Consider the following 20,862-nt stretch of genomic DNA (forward strand, 5'->3'; position numbering starts at 1 on the left):
GTACTCTTCCTTCGCCATTTCCCTTTCAGAGCGAGCGAGGAAAAGGACGGGTGCAAGGCAGTGTCTTCAACGCCAAGGTAAGGTAGGACGTCCTATCCTACCATGTTACTACTATCCTGGTGCAACGGCTAACAGAGTGTATTTCGATATCCCTTTAAGAACACAAGGGATTGTGGTACATGTGCGGTAACAATTTTTCTTTAAAAGATTGACCACCTTGTTTGACAGCAGCTTGTTAATAAAAAAAGTATTTCAACATAACGAATTCGATATGAGTAGGGTATATCAAAATTTATTGCACAATCATATAATTCTAACTCATTTTTAGTTGTTGCTCTCCCTGTAAGCGCAAATAAGGATGCATTAGTCTATCCAAGGGTTGTTGTTTTTCTCTTATTGCAAACATGCTAAAGCACGTTCACGAAAACAAATCGTATACTTCTTCGAGCTCCGATTCTTCAATAACTAGAAATTCGATAAAATTAGTATAGCTAAAACATTGCACTGGGGAGTACTTGTTAGTGGATGGAGTATCCGGGTATGCAAAATTTCAAAGATGTAACGGAGAGTTACATTGGAGCTGATCTTTCTTTTTACTGTCGCTGAATCTTAGGAAATAAGTGGGAATTTTATTTTAACTTCAAAAGATTTGACTGTTTTCCTTGGTCAGGGGTTACCTCCGTCCGGGCATTTCTCGTCGTAGGATTGGACCTTTCCACTCGAGCCTGACGTGATGCGCGATCACCCAGCTGCCGGCCGTGTGGCCGGCCACTCACCCTCACCCACACGCGGACACGGACGGGCACTGCACTGGGAGGGGCGCTAGGCCTGTCCCTGACGTGACGCGAACGTGTCACGACTCACGAACCCCTTTCCATCCATCCGTGTCCTGTTCTCTTCTCTCACCCTCAGCTCAGCCTTGACCCGGCGAGAGAAACAACACTCTGCTCTGCTCTGAGCGCTGAGCGGGGTAAAAAAATCCACGAGCGCCCCGGTCCTTTACTCGCTGCTGTCGCCATCAGGATGGGTATCGAGGTTTTGTTTAATTCTAAAAAAAATTCTACAGTATTTATTATATCCAATTTTTGATACATATATAGATTAATTAATGTAGTTGAAAATAACTAATTATACAATTTAATTGTAAATGATGAGATGAATATTTTAAACTTAATTAGTCCATAATTAGACATTAATTACTAAATAACAACGAAAATACTACAATACCAAAATTCCAAAAAATTTCGCAAATTCTACGTGTGCAGGGGGAGTCCGGGAGTGGCTTTAGCCGTAGGCAAAGGTTTATTTGGATCTCCAGACAGCGCTGGGTTGTTTGGATGGCATTCCATGTTTGACATAAATCAGCAGGGTTAATATAGGATAATTATAAAACTCAATCGCATGAATGGAAGTTAATTCACAAGGTGAGTTTATTAAAGCTAATTAATTTATCGTTACCATATGTTTCCTATAGCACCATATGGTCAAATCATGGATCAATATTATGTTTAATTGATTCATCTCGTGAATTAGCTATCATATTTGCAATTGGTTATGTAATTAGTATATAATATATACTATATATTTAGTACTCCTAATTATTATCCAAGCATTCGATCCAAGCAAGATAATATTATCACTTTTTGAGATGTCAGCAGGCATTTGTTTCAATTCAATGACCAGGGGACCTTTTTAGTGTTGAATGTAAAATGAAGGACTACACTCTCTCCAAATCTCCATCGAGTGATGAGATAGGCGTGTTTTATTTATGAAAAAAAACTAATTTTCACATATTTTGATTTGACCCTAGTCACATTGTAAACTATGTCTAATTTAAATATTACAATTGCTTACGATCTGTCATGTTTCTTTTTGAAATATGTCGAACAATTGTCAATTAGATGTGTAGCGAGGCACTTTTTTCTTAAGGTTTTTCTTTGTAATATTTCAAAGTTTACATAAAAAGAATGTCATACACATGGTAGTGCTCCCATCCAATAAATTGCTTCCACACAAATAAATTTGATTTTATAAAAGTGTAGAAATGAAATATTTTCGAACATCTCATTATTTTGTTAATGCAGAGTTGTTCCTTTTCTATACCATTCGCACTAGTACAAGAACACTTTTTTTTTTGCAAAACCATCAGTAGAAGAACACAAAAGTAGTGAGAAATCTTGATGGACTTAGGCACCGTTATGTATGGATGGGACGAAACAGTTACACAGTTTGAATAAAAAGAAATTAGTCATAATTCATAAGTGTTCTAGTGAACAAAGACAATTTTGAATCTCCTAAATCATGAGAGAGCTAGTCGTTTTTTATAATTCTCCTGTGATTTTTTGTCAGATCATTTTGTATCGATTTTCCGCTAGACAAATCAAAAGATAGAAGGGTGATTGAAATTGGGGGGGGGGAGCAAATTGGTGCCTTTAAAGCCACATTTGACTAGGTACTGTTGCAGGTCGTAGCATACACCACATTGCAGAAGAGCTACGATTCTAGGGCGTGCATGGGCTAGCCGTGCTCCCTCGCTTCCACTGACGCCGGCCGGCTCTAATGCATCCACCGCCGCCGCTAACCACCCGAATTGCCTTCTTCAACTCTCCACCTTCTTTGATTCCGACGCTGCCATCCACCATCGCCATCGAAGCTCCCCGTTCTGAAGCATCCCCGCCACCCTCCCCCACCGACATGGTGAGTGGCACCCCCGTCATCCCGCCTGGTCGCCAATGGTGGACACGACCTACAAAATTAGGGGTGGAGGAGGGGGTTGCTTTGCGACCTTATCCTCCCTCTTTTTTTTTCTTGTTCTTTCTTTCTCTCCTTGATAAATGTTAAAAATTTGTTGGAGGGGCTTAGGGAGGGATCCCTAGGCATTAGGCCGGTACGGGGTTGGAGCCCTTCTATAGATCTGCCTGTCCAACCACCCCCCTAGAGATTTGGCAGCAATGGACCCTGGCTATAGTTAATAGTTTCCATCTGGCCGAAGGCCCATGGGCTGGCCGACAACATAGTTTTTTTTGCTCGAAATGGGCCCAGCCCAGCACGAGGTTAATTGGACTTGGGCCGGCATGGCACGAGCCTCGTGACATGCCTGGGCTGACACTTCGGCACGTGGGCCGGTCTAGCACTTCACGATTTGTGGTTTGCGCAAATAGACAGCCCACCACACTAAATCTCACATCTTGACCACACATAAATACTCGTTCTACACCTCAAAACCCTAACTCTCACCAACCCAATCCACTTCTTGGCCGTCGGCAACTGCTCATATGCTCCCCTCCCCAGCAAGGCCGACACCCGACTTCCTCTCCCCTCCCTTGCTCGGCCGACACCGGACCTCCTCCCCTCCTTATGCGGTGGCAAGGCTGGCTCCCATCACCGCTCGTTAGTGCGGCTGGTGCCCAACTTTCCCTCCCTCATTGGAGGCACGCATGCGCTCCTTTCATCCTCAAGCAGCAGCAAGCCTCCCCTTCTAGCCTCCTTCTGCCCTCAAGATGGTGCCGCACAGCCGGCGCGGCCTCCTATCCCTGAGCGTGATGCAACGGTGCTCGACTAACGACCGCCTCACATCTCCAAGGCTGCATGGGCTAATTGGGCATGTGTGGGCAAGGCTTATGGGCGGGCACGACACGATCCATTTAGCAATTGTGCCTTAACGGGTTGTGCCTATATCGGTTATGCCTGAACGAGCCCGTGCCGGGTTGTGCCAGGCCTCCCGATTGGCCATTTATAACCATGGCTACCCTCCATGTAGCATGTGAACTTTCCTGTCACCTTTCTAGGTTAAAACAACTATCAACTCACTTCTTAAATCCATGAAACCTTTTATGGCGATATAACAAATGAATATGAACTTATTTTTCATAAAAACACACATATAGCATTTAAGATATCAAACTAAAAGTTCACCCACTAAAAGTATCTTTCAGAAATCATGAAAAAATATACAATATTCCTATAGTAGAATGAAAGAATTAATAAAATTATTTTACATGATAAATTACAACAAAATTTTAAGCTTCTTCAAGAAAAATAAAAAATAAAATTGTTTGAAATAAATATTGAAAGAACTTCAAGATTCACTAAATAACCTATGAATCAAGATAGTTTTACACTTTATTTCTTACCATGATAAGACTACTAGATATATTTCTATTATTTTTGGAAAGTAATATTGCGTCCCAAAAACTTAGCTAAGCTTCAGTAGTAGCCTATTTTGATGGATTTTAATTTTAAGATACTAAATGCTATATACATGTTTTTATGCAAAATAGGTTCATCTCCTTTCATTATGTAACCATAAGAGGTTTCATGAATTCTAAAGGTTATTATTAGTGGTTTTAGACTAGAAAAGGAAGGGAAGACTCCACAAGTCAGTGTTAGCGCGATTTAAGGAATGGATGGAAGCATAAAATAGAATACGAACTTAGTGTCGAATATGGAGGTTTAAAATTTCAATATATATAAATAATTTTAAATTTACCCATATCTACTATAAAATTTTCTAACAGAATGGTGGTGGCACCTCCGCACTCCGCATGCCGCAAGTCAGGTGGGCATAATTAATCGAGAACCGAAATTCAAACCAAAAGAACCGAAACTGAAATAAATGAACTGAAAAAATCGATTCCTTGTTTGGTTCTAGAAAGCACGGATCTGAAATAACCAAAAAAAGTTCAGTTCATACTCTCGGTTAACCGAATTAACCCCGTTCGGTTCTAGAAAGCAAGGAACCAAAAAACCGAAAAGAGTTCTGTTCCTACTCTCGGTTAAACCCTGTTCGGTTCTAGAAAGCTAGGAACCGAAATAATTGAAAAAAGTCATGTTCCTACTCTCGATTAACCGAATTAACAGAAAAGAAATGAATTATATAAACCTTGCATTTTGTAAGAAGAGTTTATATGCGATGTATCATATTTCATTTGCTATGTATTTCTTTTACTCAATCGTTATTGTTCCCTTCTCAATTATTATTCTCTAAAATAATGGAAGTATTGTTTAAATTTGTTATAGAACATGTATGTTTTTCTTGTTATCTTACCTTCTGCTAAATAAATTCAGTTAGTTCGGTTAGAACCAAAATACTAACCGAGAACAGAAATACTCTATTTCTGAAATTCCTGTAACCCATCGGTTCCTATATTTTAGAAACCATTTTTTTCTAAAAAAATCGAAATTAAACCGAACGGAACCGGAGAACCGAATACCCGCCCGAGCCGCAAGCGCAACCCCATCCGGGGCCAGCCGCTCTGAGAACCCGCACACCCACCAAACAAGTGATGAGTTGAACAACCACAACCGCGCGGGGACGTGCGAGCGACACGATCAGACGCCGCTCCTCCCGGTCACATCACGTCCACGCGCCCCAATGCCGCCCCGGCGGCATCTCCCCATCGTTTTCAGCTGGCTGGACAAACAGGGGCCATGCTTCTCCGTCCATGTAGATGCGCAATTAGCCCCTTGTTTAGTTGCATAATTTAAAATTTCAAAATTTTTTCCGGCACTTGCATGGAGACTTAAATCTAGACGAAATAAAAACGTATTGCACAGTTTGTCTGTAAATCGCGAGACGAATCTAATGAACCTAATTAGACCGTAATTAGACACTAAATTGTTATAGTAATGCTATAGTAAATAATCTCTAATGATAAATTAATTAGACTTATTAGATTCGTCTCGTAATTTACAAATGAATTCTATAATTAATTTTATGATTAATTTATATTTAATACTTCAAATTTAAAAAAATTGTCTTTCAAAAACTTTACAACAAGTTTAGGTACTCACCTCACACATTCCCACGCACACACTTCCCCACGCGCACACACCCCCTTGTTGCAGCCCTTCACTAGATGCTGCTGCCTGTGCACGCATACGCGCTCACACCACACCGCACCACACTAGAGGCTACAGAGATGGCGCAGCAGTAGCGGAGCAGGGGCGCTTGCGCCTTTGCGGGTGTGTTTAGGGGGCGTTTAGTTCTTTCCCTAAAAATTTTTGGATGTCACATCAGCATTTTGACCAGATGTCGGGAGGGTTTTTCGAACACTAATTAAAAACTAATTTTAGAACTCACTTGGAAACCACGAGACGAATCTTTTGAGGCCTTTGACCGCATCATTAGTACATGTGGGTTACTGTAGCACTTATGGCTAATCATGCCCTAATTAGGCTCAAAAGATTCGTCTCGTCGTGTACATCCAAACTGTGTAATTAGTTTTGTTATTTAATTACATTTAGTGCTTCATACATGTGTTTAAAGGGGAGGTGAAAATTTTTGGGTGAAAATTTTTGGGAACTAAACGGGGCCTTAGATGAGGGTAAAGATTGGAGAAAAAGTCACATCAGTCACCGTAGTATTGTAATATTTTTCGTTTGTTTGTGGTAAATATTGTCTTAACATGATCTAACTAGGCTCAAAAGATTCATCTCGCAATATACATCAAAACTATGTAATTAGTTTTTTTATTTAACTATATTTAGTACTCTATGTATGAGTCATTTGCTATATTTAATGTTTCGATGTAATAGGAGATGTGATGAAAAATTTGGAAAATTTGGAAATTTTGTGGGAACTAAACACACCCTGCATCGCCTGGTCCCTCGTGTCCCCCTCGCCTCGCCTCGCCGCCGCCGCCCCCCCTCCACCAGCGTGGGCGCCGGCCCGGCCGGATAGACAGTCGCCACCCCCACACCACAGTGGCCGGAGCTGGGGGTGGGGAGAGGAGAGAAAAGAACCTTGGACATGAGTTGAGAGGCCCTATCTTTTCATGTCCACCTCACCTGGCCCGACTGATTGACGTGGGCTGCCTCAGGCGCTGTTTATATCTTTACACGTAAATACTAAATAAAATCACATCAATGTTTTGACATGTGTGTACGGAGTATTAAAGTACTAAATAAAATCTATTTATAAATTTTTTTTATGGATGTGATGTAAACCGGGAGACGAATCTAACGAGCCTACTTAATTCATGATTTGCAACAGTAATGCTACCGTAACTATCTGTTAATTATGAATTAATCAGCATTATTATATTCGTCTCGCGATTTACAACTCATCTGTGTAAAAAATTTTATAAATAGACTTCATTTAGTACTTTAAATTAACAAGATTTCATCGAAAAAAATTTACGTTGTATCTAAACACGGCCTCCCTAGCCGAGGGCTGCAGCTCTTCTTTGTGGCAAATCGCATCACCTACAGCGACGCCTGCTTGAGGTGTGACGCCCTGTGAAAGCCCTCTCCTGGGTTCTCTCTCCCTCTCCTCCCTTCCTCGCTCCATATCTTTCTTTGGTGGCGCTGTCCTCTCTCTCTCTCTTCACCACCCCGCGCTTCCTCTCACCTCCTCGTCTCCAGAGAGAGAAGCCGGAACAGGGAGCCGGAACCAGCGGGAGAAGCGGCGGCCGGACGGATGGAGCGGCGGCGGAAGGCAATGTGGCTCTACCCCAAGGTGGTCGGCTTCAACCCGCCGGAGAGGTGGGGCCACTCCGCCTGCTTCTTCGAGGGGGTCGTCTACGTCTTCGGGGTACGTATCCGCCCCTCAACCTCCCGGCGATTCCCTGCCGTGTTCTTCACCCCCATCTTCTTCTGCCGCCATGCCACAAGCTCCCGGCACGAACCGATTCGGATCCTGCCTGGGCCGCCGGAGTCTTGCTCTGGCACATCTTTCAGTTCATCAGCAGCGTGCATGCCGTATTAGCTCTGACTTTTTTTTAATTTCTTTTGGGTGAGGAGGGGATTCTTTTGGAGAAAAAGTTGTATCTTTTCTGGTGTTCATCCTCTGCAGCCGCGTTTTGTCCTCTTGCACCTCCCCGCCGATGTAGCAACCGAGCGAACAAGCAAGATGTTTCCGCAGCTTTCACCTAAAGTGAGGGGCTCCTTGGTCCTTGCTGTAATATTCCCCCATGATAATGAGAAAAGTGGCAGGGGTGGTAAAGCAAAAGTAGGTTCGCCTTTCGTTGAATTGAGTTGCTGCCAGTTTCTCACCGCCCACGAACAATTTCCGTAGGCTATTGGATTGCTGAGACCTGTCAAAATTTTGTTCTTCGAACCAGCAATTTTCGTCTTTCAAAAAAAGAGAAAAGATTCAGTTATTCTCATTTAGCTGAGCTGCTCAAGTTAGCGGCAAATGCACTGCAGCAGGAGTACGAGCGGAAAAGGGAAGAACAGGGCCTTTTCGCTCTTCTTTCTCTTTCCCCCGTCCGCTCTTGGACCACCCCACCCCGGCGTTTAAGCTCCCTCCTGATTGGTATGCTGTGATGGCGGTGTGGTCACGCACAGAGAGAGTGTTAAATGCGAGCAACGCTGACAGGAGCACGTCGCCGATCGGGAGTACTTACTGCACCGACCGAGGCGCTGTTCCTCTGCTCAGCGATCGATCCAACTCAAATCACGGATCAGTCAATCGCGATCTGTTTGTTCTCTAGTAGTTATGGGTGGTAATTCTTTGGTTGTGACTGGAGATTGTTCAATGGCATGATCTTCAGGGATGCTGCGGCGGCCTGCACTTCAGCGACGTGCTGACGCTGAACGTGGAGACCATGGCGTGGAGCTCCATGGCCACGACGGGGCAGCGCCCGGGCACGCGGGACAGCCACGGCGCCGCCCTGGTGGGCCACCGGATGCTCGTCTTCGGGGGCACCAACGGCGGCAAGAAGGTGAACGACCTCCACGTGCTGGACCTGCGCACTGGGGAGTGGACCCGCCCGCAGTGCAAGGGGGCGCCTCCGTCGCCGCGGGAGAGCCACACCGTCACCGTCGTCGGAGGCGACCGCCTCGTCGTCTTCGGCGGGAGCGGCGAGGGGGAGAGCAACTACCTCAGCGACGTGCACGTGCTGGACGTGCCCACCATGACGTGGTCCACGCCGGAGGTCAAGGGTGACTACGGGCCGGCGCCCAGGGACAGCCACGGCGCCGTGGCCGTCGGCGGCAGGCTCTTCGTCTACGGCGGGGACTGCGGCGACCGGTACCATAGCGAGGTGGACGTGCTCGACGTCGACACCATGGCGTGGTCAAGGGTAAGCACCACGTCCTTGTCATGTATGGTGGCTTGGCTCAAATGTGACAGCGCTGCCAGATGCACATGTTTCTGGTGTAGACTGATTGCCACTATCTTTCGCTTTCCAAAATGTGATGGTGACTTGCTGGATTAGAGTTCTCCCAAAATACTCAGGAGTATATTCATCCTTCATGCTGACATCCGCAATGCATGTTCAACTGCAGAACATTTGCTTCTTTCAGCTTGAGAAGTACTCTGTCGAAGATTCTGCTCAGACATGAATTTCGCATTGCAATGTGCAGCTCGTCTCAGCATAATGGTGTTGCTAACTTAATTTCATTGCTTTGCAGTTTCCAGTAAAGGGAGCATCGCCTGGCGTCAGGGCAGGTCATGCAGCTATCAGCGTTGGTTCTAAGGTCAGCATCAGTTACTGAAACAGCATTAACAAATTTTTCAAGAGAACACTTTTACTGGATCCTGAACAAGGCACATCTGTGTAGGTCTATATTATTGGAGGAGTTGGTGATAAACAATACTACAGTGATGTGTGGGTTCTTGATGTCGCAAACCGTTCGTGGAGTCAGCTTGAAGTATGCGGGCAGCAACCACAGGGACGGTTTTCTCACACAGCGGTAGCTATGAATACTGACATTGCAATCTATGGAGGGTAAGTTTGCAGGAACAGATTCATTTGTAGGATTCAGGAATGCAAAAAAAAAAAAACAGTGCATCATAGTTTGTCAACAATTTGATGTAACTTGGAAAATACAGGTGCGGTGAAGATGAGCGTCCCCTGAATGAGCTTCTCATTCTGCAATTGGGCTCCGAGCATCCAAATGGCCGCTACAACATTTCAATGTGCAAGGTTCTGAGCAACCATTGGAGCCAGGAGAAGAGAAAATTTCTGAGATCACAAACTGTGAGTAGCTTAATTTGCCATTTGTAGTTTTGATATTCATTTGTTCTATAAGCACTAATTTTGACGTATAAGACAATGCAGCAGAAAGATGCAAGTGTGAGCAATGGAGAAATGGTTCAGAAACCCCGAGAAGCAGAAATTGAGCAAAGGAACCCATTCCTGCGTGGCCTTGGTAAGTGAAAAAAGGAAAACAAAACAAAACTTCTATTCTATCAGTGTTATATTTGTGATGCTTACACGTATTTGTTATATACATCGTTGGCACCTTCAGAGAATGGCCATGTGAAACGAAGAAAAACTGGTGAAGCTCATCCAAATGAGCCTGAGTCAGAGCAAGAGGAGCACTCACTGTCTCTTTCCCAACATTCTTCACCGTCGCAGTCTGACCAGGAGCAGAATGGAGTACACAAGCTTTCAGCCTCTCCTAACACATCAATTTCAGCCCTGCAACCATTCGTCCGCCTCAATACCAATGGCACGCTGAGGTCTCCAGGACCTGGAGGTGCCAATGGCACGCTGAGGGCTCCTGGACCAGGAGGTGCCAATTGCACGCTGAGGGCTCCTGGACCTGGAGGTGTTTCGCCGAGGCCTCTGAAGACTGATCAGCTTCTCCGGACCATTGCACCACAACATCGGCAGGAAGTGCAGTTCCTTTCATCTGATCACAAACCACAGCCCCGGCCTCCTGGTCCACCCCTGGTATGCTACTTTTATCACATAACTTTCTACACAGGGAAATGTTGGTGGTATCATTCCTGTTTCTTAATGGATATCGGCATGGTTTCTTGATCTGCAGATTGGCGCAGAGGTTCATGGGACAATTGACGGAGCATTCGACTCAGGGTACCTCATGACCGCTGTGGTGAATGGTCAGCTCTTCAGAGGCGTACTCTTTGCTCCTGTAAGTAAATCCTTCCTGGAAACTAACTACTCCACACATGCTTTGCATGTTTTTGACGTTGTTCCCATCTCAGGGACCTGGAGTGACGGCTCCGAGACCGGCGGTGCACCACCAAATCCTGTCGAGCTCGGCCGTGCCTCCCCAGCAGCGGCCACTGCTGGCTCACGCCATCCCGGTCCACGCCCGGCCGGTGCCACAGGTGACGGGCTTCGTGCTGCCTGACTGCGCCCACCACGCGCGGCAAGGGTTCCCGGCGAAGGCCGTCAAGTCTGAGCCAGAGCGGGGCAGCAGCGACCTGCACGACGTGGTGCTCACACTGGGAGGGCCTGGAGGGGGCAAGTGAGCCCCCTCCCTGAAAGTATCCCCGAAGAGTTGAAAATCCAGGCGTGATGTATGTCTCTTGGCTTGGTTTGTAAATTAGACACTCTTGTCGAGAGGAATAAGACTAACAGCTTTTATGTAATCTTTCCTGGGTGATTTTAGGGTTCTTTGATCTGTGATTTTTACATATGAATATAGTGTTAGCTTAATGCAGCTAGTTTTGCTTTGAGCAATTGGTGTTGTGAGCTTCCCTGGACTTAATCATGTAACCATTTTTGTCTACAAGGTTACTCATACTAGCAAAATACTGCTGCTGTCATGGGTAAACTTCAGTTTACATCACTTAATGTGCCATCATCCACAGTGGTGTGGTTTTCATTTTCTTTTTCGGCTATAAGATGATGCAAGGCCCGTAACACCTGTGAGGGCCTCTTCTACCATACACCTACAAATAAAAAAAAATATAATTGTTGGAAATATTTTGTGTATGTAAATTATGATCACTCATTTTAAACACCAGATTTAAAACCTATTACATGGGATCATTTTTTCCCCACCAAAATATATGGGTTCGTTGAGAGAGGTGTATCCCATTATTTTGCCTTATGCACAGGTAAACAATTCAAAGATCTGTATACTCATGTTTGAACATTTGCCATGTTTCCAGGCCACGGAAAAGCAGCACTTGCAAGAGCATATACCCCTAAAAACAAAACGTAAAAACTGTTGAAAGTACTTGATCAATAGGATTTAAAACTCCTGTTATATGTGATCATACCCTCATGCATCCACCCCGCACACGCGTTATTTTGGCTTTATGCACAGGCAAAAAGTCGATGAGGCATTGTGATTAAATTTACTCCTTTGCGAATAAATTGTTTTCGTATCAAGTTCACCATTTTACACGGTATGACAAGACAGTTAAGGTAACCCATCACCTGTTGACACTTGACAGCCTTGGACTACAGTCCTGCAGGCAATTATTTCCAGCACGAATGGCTGCCCTGTTCACAGAGATCAACCTGATGGCATACTGCCCACAAGACATGGAAAGGGAAACGGCTCTGTAGTAGGATTCTCGCTCCAGTACATCGAGTCTGTAACAGCAATTTCAATTCAGAAAAAAGTAGGAAAAGGTATCGCAAAAAAGCCTAGTTAGACAAGACCTCACGTTGCACTTGGAAGAATCTCATTGCTCCCTAGTGCTTCTTGCAAGAGCAGCAAAAGCTGTAATACCACCAGACCAGCCATGAGCTATCCCTTTACATGAACAGCCAAAGAACACCCAAACTGTTGGATCTATCACATTTGCTTTATGATGCTCATGGAAGAGGCCATTTATGATTCAATCACTACAGTAAATTAGAGGGCAAGATAAATATGCATCTCATCGTCCCTTGTCGCCCATCCTCTTCAGTAACTTCCCGATGTCGTAGCAGATCTCGATCTTATCATCTTTGATCTGTTGACGGAGAGTACGGCTTTTCTTACCGGCAGCCAAGTAAGTGCGCAGGAGGGACTCATACGCTTTCCCGTCAATGCATCCTAGCATTCTCAGGCAGTTGCAGAACCTCTCAGCACCATCTGCGTCCTTGTAATCTTCGAAATACTTCTGGAACCTGTGGATCTTATCCTGATCAAGCTTCCCTGCATTGTTGGGGAGTTTGGTCATATTCTCCACCCAGTTCAGTGCCAACTTCATGTCCCCCTTACCCATGTAGTGATCAAGAAATAACTCGCATGTTTTGGAGTCGAACTCTGCACCTTTTTCCTTGGCCTTCTCGCACAGTGCCTCTGCTTCTTCCGTCAAGTCAAGCTTCAGATGTCCACGAATCATCATATTTGTCAGCCTCACATCATAGAATTCGTAATTGGATTCCCAATCCACATAAATCTGCTTCATGCGGTCAATATCATTGAGCTTATAAAGAGCTTGAAGCCTGCCGAGGTAGCTTGTGTTGGTCACCTTTGAGAATTTGGCCTTTATTACATCCCATACTCTATTGACCTCGCTCAAATTGCCTACCGAAGCATAGAGGCTCATAAGGAAATCAAAAGGTTGCCTGCCATCATCAGCACCAACAAGCCCCTCAAGTTTCTTCAGAGCAGACTCTGCTTTATCAACCAGGCCAGCATTTATATAGATAGAAGCGAGTGTGCTATATGCAGACCATCCAAGAGCCACATCCTTTTCTGCCATTTCTTTTAGAAGTTCTTCAATAGCATCTATCTTGTTTGATGATGCATAGCTGGTCATCAGAATGCAGCATGTGAGGTTATCCGGTTTAACATTCTTCACCTTCATTTCCTCAAAGAGACTATCGACCTTCCCATGTCGGCCTAACTTCATGTAAAGGGACATCAGATTACTGATGCCTAGCGCATTGGAATAGATGCCAAGCTCATCCATCTTGTTGTAGAGGTCTGTTGCTTTCTCTTCCATTTTTGCTGAGCAATAACAATTAAGAAGTGCACCATAAGTTCGATGGTTCTTCGCTGGATCAGGGAGGTCAGCAAAATAAGCCTCAGCTGCCTCAATACCACGCACTTTATAGATAAGATCCAGACGTATTGCATGGTTAGTGTGTGACATGTTCATGCCCCTTGTATTGACCATCCAATCCATCAGCTGCGTGAAAATGACACCACATTATAATTTACGTACTACCAACATAATTAGAGCATCAACAGCAGATGTACGAAGAACTCTGAATCAAGACTATTAAGTGCATTTTACAAAATAGCGAAAAGAAAACCAGTGTAAAATGGGGCATTAGGAATCCAACCAGGAGAATATTAAACAACTGCAGTGAAATATTTTGTTATTTTCTTAGGAGTTAAAAATTGTTATAATGATCATTACTATATCCGACATTAGTAAAGATATGTGTGGTCTCAAATGAATATAAACCGCCACCATCACAAGGAAAGTTTGTGAGCCCAAATAGAGAATAAAAGCACATCCTAAAGCTGGAAGTTGAAACTAAGAAGCAAAATAAAAGCAGTACAATGACAGCAGTGCAGCATACCCAAATACAAACGAACATGAACATCACTTGGGTACGAATGAAAAAATGTAGCACATGAAAAAACTAAAGTAAAACGTTTTCGATTGAATAGCCTAAATAAGCCGAAGTACCAATCCAACAAGTGTATCAATGCCTACTGAAAATAAGTGGACTCAGCAACATTGCTATTCAAAGTGAAACAACAAACAACTAAAATTAGGCACTGACACTACCAAGGGCTGAGCAGAGCATCCTGAGCAGGACCAGCTCAAACTGTAACTAGGATTCTACCATCACCATCATTGATCTGTGCCATGAGTCCATGACCAGAGAGGAAAGGGTCCGCTACTGAATGCAAATCTTGGCAAACTAAAATAACCGGCAAGTCCAACAAAGCACTGGACGATTCATCTCCATCTCCGCGATGCAAGCATCAATCAAATGGGCGGTCGATCCACGGGTGTACCTCGAGGGCGTGGCCATGGCGCTTGTACTTGCGGAGCTCCTTGACGTGCTTGACGAGGTCTTCCACGCGCAGCGCACCACCCTCCCGCACCCACTTGTTCAGCACCCGCGACACGCTCCCCTCCCCGGAGCGGCCCAGCGCCGACAGACGGCGGTAGAGCGCCAGCGAGCCCCCCTTCTTCCCCGCCTTCGCGGCGGTGGCGGCGGCGGCGGCAGTGGGCGCAGCAGCCTCCGCCGCCGCTTCGGTAGCCGTGGAAAGGAGGCGGCGGAGGAGGAGCAGGCGGACGCCGGCGGAGGGGGCCGGCGGCGCCATGGGTTTAGGGTTTTGAGAGAAGCAGAGGAGAAATCAGGCGGAACAACAATCCATCGAGAGATTTCAGAATTTGGGTCTAAATTCATGAGCCTTTCAGAATTTTTTTTCTCGCCCACCCAAGCGCGCAGCAGCCGGCCCAACTGGCGTGGTAGTCATGCAGCCCACAAGGTCCATAAGGACGGCCTTGTAGAGGCGGAACCAGAAGATCATGGCCCAATATGGTATGTTCTCTCTCTTTCCTTTTTCTTTTGTTCTCTCTCGTTTACCTATTTCATAGAATTTATTTTAAGCTTTCATACCTTTTCCTATTGCTATGGGAGGACCAGGAGTCACAAGGAACGCCTAAGTAATTTCGGTGCTACCTTTGTAAATAGGGATGCTATAATATTCACTTGATGCCTGGGAGCTCAACTGGTTATAAATCAATGTTTGACTTACTTGAAACAATGTACCGGTGCTAAAAATCTGCAGACTGTATGAGAGGGCGGCATTACGGATAAGATTCGCGTGGCAGAGTTGATAATACAAGATGTAAGTCGTCTAACCTTTTCCTTGTCAGGGTCGCCTGTACGAAATGTATTGGTTTGATGCGAATCAGCATCCTGAAGTGTGACTTGAACTTCTGAGAGAGCTGCACAGGAACCAGATGCTTAAAATTGATTCATTACACCATCTTTTTCTTGGGCATGGTTCTTGTCTTTGAAGTCTTGTACTATATGCAAATTCGTGTCTTTTTTCCAAAGATAGTGGACATGTTCAGAATGTGCGAGGATTTAGAGAACTTATATGATCTTCACATGATTTTCAAATTAGTCGAGGGAATAAGTTATGAACCTGTATAAAGTGAGCATGTTAGTGTTTTTAGACTGGGACTGACTATCAATTTTCATTCTGTAGTATTGTTGAACAGTCCATCGATCTTTGACAAGATCTTCTCTGATGAGTTTATTCTTGACATAATAGGTGCCCTTGAATGTATGTGATCTTCATTGTTTCCCCATGTTTCTCATACACATTCATTACAATTATGTGCAATTTGATTATAACTACAATGAATCCAAGGCTGCTACTTTCTTATTTTAACTAGATACACTCTGTACAGATGACCCAGAGGTTCCAAGAGTGCAAAGGCACCTTGCTTCTCAAGGATCATGTAGTTTTTAAAGAGGTATTCTGAGTTTTGTTGCACATATTTCCTGTTTGAGAACTAATGGTTATTTAATGTACGACTATGTTTTTCCCCACATATTGAAAACAATTCTGTGGTTTCAAAGATACATCAAACATACATAATAGGCTATCTTAAGGTCAGTATCGATAACTGTATGAGCCATTGAAATTACAAAACAATCATCTCAAATTCTACACTTTAGCATGATCACAGTTGCAGGAATGCCAAGTGAGGTGGAGTAATGCCATGCCATACAGCCATATCAGGATAAATGGAGAAATTAGGCACTCAACGGATAAATGAACAAGGCAGTTATCGCCAAGGTTGTACTAAGGTATCATGCGATATGTTGTTCGGCAATACCTAAAACATAATGAGATCAAAGCTCTCAAGTACAGCACAATGATATATACAGCCACAGCATGGACCAAGTAATAATGAGAACTAAACATTTAGGTACTTAGCACCTTCAGGTGGAATGAACATAACATAGGCCATAGTGATAATCTTAAGACCTCAAGGAAGCACAGCTGATCAGAAGGGGAATCAGCAGTTTATCATGAGACTTTCTAATCATTCAGATCTGAGGATCGGGTGATGATGTCTTCGATGCCAAAGAGGCTATATAATCTGCTGTTTCATACAGTTCCTTCCTCCTCCGAGCAATTGTTGCTTCCATGAACTCTTTATGCTCAGCAATGGAATCAACAATTTCCAGCAGCTCTCTCGCAGCTGCCTGAGTTTCTTCATCATTTTTGAGTATTGCATCTTGGAGCCTCTTCTCCGAATTCTATCATATCAAATAGTATTTCATTTAAACAATCTGATTGTGAATGTGCTATACATCTTTAGTATTGAACAAAACAAATACAAAAAGTACCTTCAAACATTCGTCTGCCTCCTTTTCAGCAGAACTCAAATCATTGTACTTTTTCTCCAACTCATATTTCATTCGATTCGCCTCAGCTGTGCATCTTGAGTCATCATTTGTGATTTCACGATCCAGAAGCTTCAAACGAGCAACCATCTAGACAACAGAAAATTCAAGAGGTTTGACTTTATTATTTTGCAATAATTATTCTGTAAGAGTCCAGAACAACTTGAGCTGTATAGTAAAAGCCAGGGCAAGCACTTGTCCATATTGATAATAGTTTTGGATCACCATGATAAGATAGGGAATTCAAGAACACCAAAAAAAGGCTGCAAGCCAGAGTAACATCATATAGATGAAATGCTCCTACAGAGAGGGTACAAAAACAAAATCCATTTAGAAATATTTGGCAACTGCTCCAACACTTGACTGATTATTCATCATTTTATTTCTCCGACTCTGAATTAGATAGCCTCGAAGATACTCATTAACCTTGCATACATAAAAGTCGTAATGGAGTTCTTTCAGACACTGCGGCGACTCCTTTTATTTTGATGGAAGTAAGGATTAAATTCAGATAAAAGGTGGCAGGACATCCACATATCTGATACGTGTTCATGGTTCGTAAGGCGTTGAGGCGAGGTGTGGCGCCCTACCCCCGCCTCAACGCATAGGCGACGCGAGGCAACACCATACTCAAGCAATTAATAGCACATAACGGAGAAAACAAATGAGAAAAGAAAAAAGAAAAGGGAGAAAAGGGCAAGGAGGAGGTAAGGCCAGCCCACCAACAAGCCCATGACCACCTTATGTCCATTTAGCCCATCCTCTCCCGTAACCCTACACCAAACCGCCGCCGTATCGTTCCGTTCCGCTCGCAGCAGCGCCGCCGCTAATACCTACCTCCCTCGCAGCAATGCCGCCGCTCCTCCCTTTCGCCCCACATGCCTCCCTTCCACCGGCGCTCTGCTGTAGATCGACTGCAGCCGCAGCTCTGCATGTGCATCAACGAAGCCCGGCGGCCCTCCAGCTTGCTCAAGTGGAGCACCACAGCCCCCCCTCCCCCACCCCCCCCATCCCTCTCAAGTCCTCGCACCTCCCCACTTTCTCAGGGGCCAGATCTCGTCAGCGCCGACGCCGTCGAGGATGAGGAAGGCGGAGGTCGTCGCCTGCTAGTTTTGCTAACCTTCTTGCTCCTCCTTTCGTCTCCGATCGCTCCTTCCCCTTGCTCTTCCTCTTCTCACTGGGCGTCGGCAACGCCTTGGCCTCCCTGAGCGCCTCGACGCCTTGGCGTCGCCTAGGCGACACCTTACGAACCATGTCTCTGTTAGCAAATAAATCATGCCCACTGCTCTTACTGAAAAGAATACAGCTTGTGAATAGTAGATTGATTATGGGGTGCAAAGCATGTGTACATATATAGGGAAGGAGGTCCTAGGAGTGGTTTATATATATAGAATAGCACAAAGTTAGGGAGATCCCATAATCTAATTTACAACACATCAGTATAGTCCATGGGACAAGTCCAAAATCCGATTTACAATAACAGCAAATTGTCTTTTTTCAGAAGTCAAATCCATTCTTCAAGTTTACTTCACCAAAAAATTCAGGGGTAAATATATATCAAGGTAAAAGGGCGGTAGGGCATCTGCCTAGTTTTTAACAAATTGATGATTAGAAAAGGCATAGATTACATAACACTCAAGTCAAAACACAACACATCAAAGTACAATCATGACATAATCCAAACTTAAATTTCCAATAACAGCCCCAATGAATCATAATTGGTCGAGTTCAAATACTAAGGGCCTCTTCACCACAAAGTTGATGTGTAAATATGCTCAGTGCCCACTCCCATTTATAGGAAGCACTATTCTTCCTGATTTTTGTGACTTACAGCTTAAAAGGGTTTATTACTGGTAAATACTGCCAATAAAATACTACAAGGACCAGCAGGAAAGCTTTAGCAAGTTGAAGTGACTGTATGACTCTAGGAACTTGTCTACATCAACATCTGACCAATTATTTTATGTATTGGTCACCAAACTGTGTAACTAGATTATAGTACAGTTGATAGACTTACCTGGTCATGTTTAGCCTGGAGACTGGAAATATTACTCCTTTCCTCCTCCAGGATTTTAGCACTTTCTTGCAGCTCCTTTTGTAGATCAACAAACTCTGCACGATTTGAGATGGCGATCCTTTTGTTCTCCTCAGAATGAGCCAAAAGTGCAGGTTTCAAAACTGTTTTGTAACCAGGACCTAGAATCTCAGCAGGTGAGGACCCTTTTGAATTTATCATGTAATGAAAATCAATACTAGGTTTCAACCTGAAAAGTGGCCCAGCAGTGTAAACAGTTGATTGGTTCGAGAAGAATGGAGAGGAACAAATTCAAAGAATGAAGAAACTACAGTAGATGTTGCGGACATTCATACCTTTTGAGGGCCTGGTTGCATTGCTCGGCAAGCCCCTCGAGCTCCTCAAGCTTGGTAACAAGCTTAGCATCGAGCTCCCAGCCCTTATCCTCCAGTGCTGCTTTCCCATTCTCAGCATTGGCAATGTCACGTTCAATCGCCTGCATCTCCCTATGCATCCTCTCGACATCCCTAACATTCACCGCCTGAGTTTCCACTTTCTTCAACAGCTCCTCATTTTCCGCAGCAATGCGGCAGGCATCCAACACTTTCGACTCCAACTCCTTCTCCAAATCCACCACTTCCTCTTCCCTTTCGTCTATCTTAGTTTGCCAGGTCTTCATCACCGCCTCGAACTTGTGGACATCTGCAGTGAAGGCCTCCTTCTCTGCCTCCAGTGCCTCCAGCCGCGAGGGACCAGAGGTGAGCTTATTCACCTCGGCCTCCAATTCCTGTACCTCCTTGTCCACAGCACGGAGTGTTGCCATGGCAGCCTCACCGTTCATCTGGGCTTTGGAGAGGTACTCCTCGTCGAGGGCTTCAACGGCGGCGTCGTCCCCCTCCAAGAAGAGGCGGTACCCCTGGGTGGTATAGAGCATGAAATCATTGGATGGGGCTTGGGCGGCGGAAGAGGCCTCCTCATCGCAATATTGGGCGAAGATGGTGAGCCAGTGGAGTACGGAGAGGAGCGGCGGCCACGAGTGCGGGGTGCCGGGGGCCTTGAGCGCGGAGCGGGTGATCTTGTAGGGGCATCCGAGCACGCGAAGGGCCTGGATGAGGTCATCCTCGAAGGTGGCCTCGTTGGGGGGGAAGTCGATGCGCTCGAGGAGGATGCGGAGCGCGGCCTGGATGTCGCGCGCGGAAGGGAGCGGCCCGCGGAGCGTGACGGAGGGGGCGAGGTAGGCGTTGACGACGCGGAGCGCGGCGGCCTGCGTGGCGCGGTCGGAGAAGTTGGGGGCGGCGCCGACGGAGGAAGCGAGGTGGCTGCTGCAGAGGCTGGCGGCGTCGGAGTCGCGGCGGGAGAAGGCGGAGTTGAGATTGCGGATGGGGATGGCGCTGGAGTCCAGCGCCGGGGTGGCCTCGGCCGCGGAGGGAGCCAGGGAGGACTTGGGGAGCCGGCGGCCGCCGCCGCGCCGCATGCCCGCCGCGGATCTTGAGCTGGGGTTGTTCGGGGTTTTTGGAATGGAGCGGCGGCAGGGTAACGGGGGAATGGAATGGAGTTTCCTTTTTGTTTCGTAAACCAAAGAGGAGTGTTTGAGACAAAGCCATTAAAAAGTTGGGTGTGCCATACATGCCATTAAAAAGTAAAATGAGTCATTTATGCCATCGGGCGAAGTTTTTTTTACATGTGTGACATTCCATCCATATTCCGTTAGAACTTAACAGAGTTAGATGCCTTATAGGTGGGACCCACCAATCCAAATGACCATTGTGCCCATGCGTGTGCTCCTACGTCGACGAGCACGGCGAG

General features: G+C 45.3%; 3 protein-coding genes and 1 long non-coding RNA gene across 7 annotated transcripts; 2 read left to right on the forward strand and 2 right to left on the reverse strand.

Annotated features, from left to right (window-relative positions):
* The first annotated feature begins 7,201 nt into the window (after positions 1–7,201).
* Positions 7,202–11,490, forward strand: LOC120673733 (acyl-CoA-binding domain-containing protein 4-like). Of its 2 annotated transcripts, none has more exons than XM_039954724.1 (9): positions 7,202–7,534; positions 8,496–9,026; positions 9,358–9,423; positions 9,508–9,674; positions 9,779–9,926; positions 10,008–10,098; positions 10,198–10,625; positions 10,723–10,827; positions 10,901–11,490. In XM_039954724.1, exons 1-9 carry the CDS (start codon positions 7,421–7,423, stop codon positions 11,168–11,170), a joined length of 1,920 nt encoding a protein of 639 aa, XP_039810658.1. In that variant the 5' UTR covers positions 7,202–7,420; the 3' UTR covers positions 11,171–11,490. The 2 variants fall into 2 exon arrangements, with proteins under 2 accessions (XP_039810658.1, XP_039810659.1); XM_039954725.1 differs by having other exon boundaries at positions 10,011–10,098.
* Positions 11,491–11,981: 491 nt separating this feature from the next.
* Positions 11,982–14,999, reverse strand: LOC120673734 (pentatricopeptide repeat-containing protein At4g01990, mitochondrial-like). Of its 3 annotated transcripts, none has more exons than XR_005674813.1 (3): positions 14,623–14,975; positions 12,320–13,777; positions 11,982–12,245 (listed from the first exon to the last, which is right to left on the reverse strand). XR_005674813.1 is itself a non-coding variant. In XM_039954726.1 (2 exons), exons 1-2 carry the CDS (start codon positions 14,932–14,934, stop codon positions 12,536–12,538), a joined length of 1,554 nt encoding a protein of 517 aa, XP_039810660.1. In that variant the 5' UTR covers positions 14,935–14,999; the 3' UTR covers positions 11,999–12,535. The 3 variants fall into 3 exon arrangements, 1 of the variants encoding a protein (XP_039810660.1); XR_005674814.1 differs by having other exon boundaries at positions 12,315–13,777; XM_039954726.1 differs by having other exon boundaries at positions 11,999–13,777; positions 14,623–14,999.
* A 654-nt stretch (positions 15,000–15,653) lies between these two features.
* On the forward strand, positions 15,654–16,133 carry LOC120673735. Its single transcript, XR_005674815.1, has 3 exons — positions 15,654–15,759; positions 15,832–15,909; positions 16,037–16,133. It is a non-coding gene; the product is annotated as an uncharacterized LOC120673735 (long non-coding RNA).
* A 244-nt stretch (positions 16,134–16,377) lies between these two features.
* On the reverse strand, positions 16,378–20,590 carry LOC120673736 (kinetochore protein NDC80 homolog). Its single transcript, XM_039954727.1, has 4 exons — positions 19,413–20,590; positions 19,060–19,306; positions 16,986–17,132; positions 16,378–16,895 (listed from the first exon to the last, which is right to left on the reverse strand). Exons 1-4 carry the CDS (start codon positions 20,528–20,530, stop codon positions 16,683–16,685), a joined length of 1,725 nt encoding a protein of 574 aa, XP_039810661.1. The 5' UTR covers positions 20,531–20,590; the 3' UTR covers positions 16,378–16,682.
* Positions 20,591–20,862: the final 272 nt, after the last annotated feature.

The sequence above is a fragment of the Panicum virgatum genome, chromosome 5N (assembly GCF_016808335.1).
Source record: "Panicum virgatum strain AP13 chromosome 5N, P.virgatum_v5, whole genome shotgun sequence".
In the NCBI taxonomy this organism is placed as follows: Eukaryota; Viridiplantae; Streptophyta; class Magnoliopsida; order Poales; family Poaceae; genus Panicum; species Panicum virgatum.

Coding starts and splice junctions, on each gene's coding strand:
- LOC120673733 (XM_039954724.1), top strand. CDS start 7,421: ATGGAGCGGCGGCGGAAGGCAATGTGGCTCTACCCCAAGGTGGTCGGC. Junction 9,675..9,778: donor GACATTGCAATCTATGGAGG/GTAAGTTTGCAG, acceptor TGGAAAATACAG/GTGCGGTGAAGATGAGCGTC. Junction 10,626..10,722: donor GGCCTCCTGGTCCACCCCTG/GTATGCTACTTT, acceptor CTTGATCTGCAG/ATTGGCGCAGAGGTTCATGG.
- LOC120673734 (XM_039954726.1), bottom strand. CDS start 14,934: ATGGCGCCGCCGGCCCCCTCCGCCGGCGTCCGCCTGCTCCTCCTCCGC. Junction 13,778..14,622: donor GCCATGGCCACGCCCTCGAG/GTACACCCGTGG, acceptor ATTTTCACGCAG/CTGATGGATTGGATGGTCAA.
- LOC120673736 (XM_039954727.1), bottom strand. CDS start 20,530: ATGCGGCGCGGCGGCGGCCGCCGGCTCCCCAAGTCCTCCCTGGCTCCC. Junction 17,133..19,059: donor TCCAGGCTAAACATGACCAG/GTAAGTCTATCA, acceptor TCTGTTGTCTAG/ATGGTTGCTCGTTTGAAGCT. Junction 16,896..16,985: donor AGGCAGACGAATGTTTGAAG/GTACTTTTTGTA, acceptor TTGATATGATAG/AATTCGGAGAAGAGGCTCCA.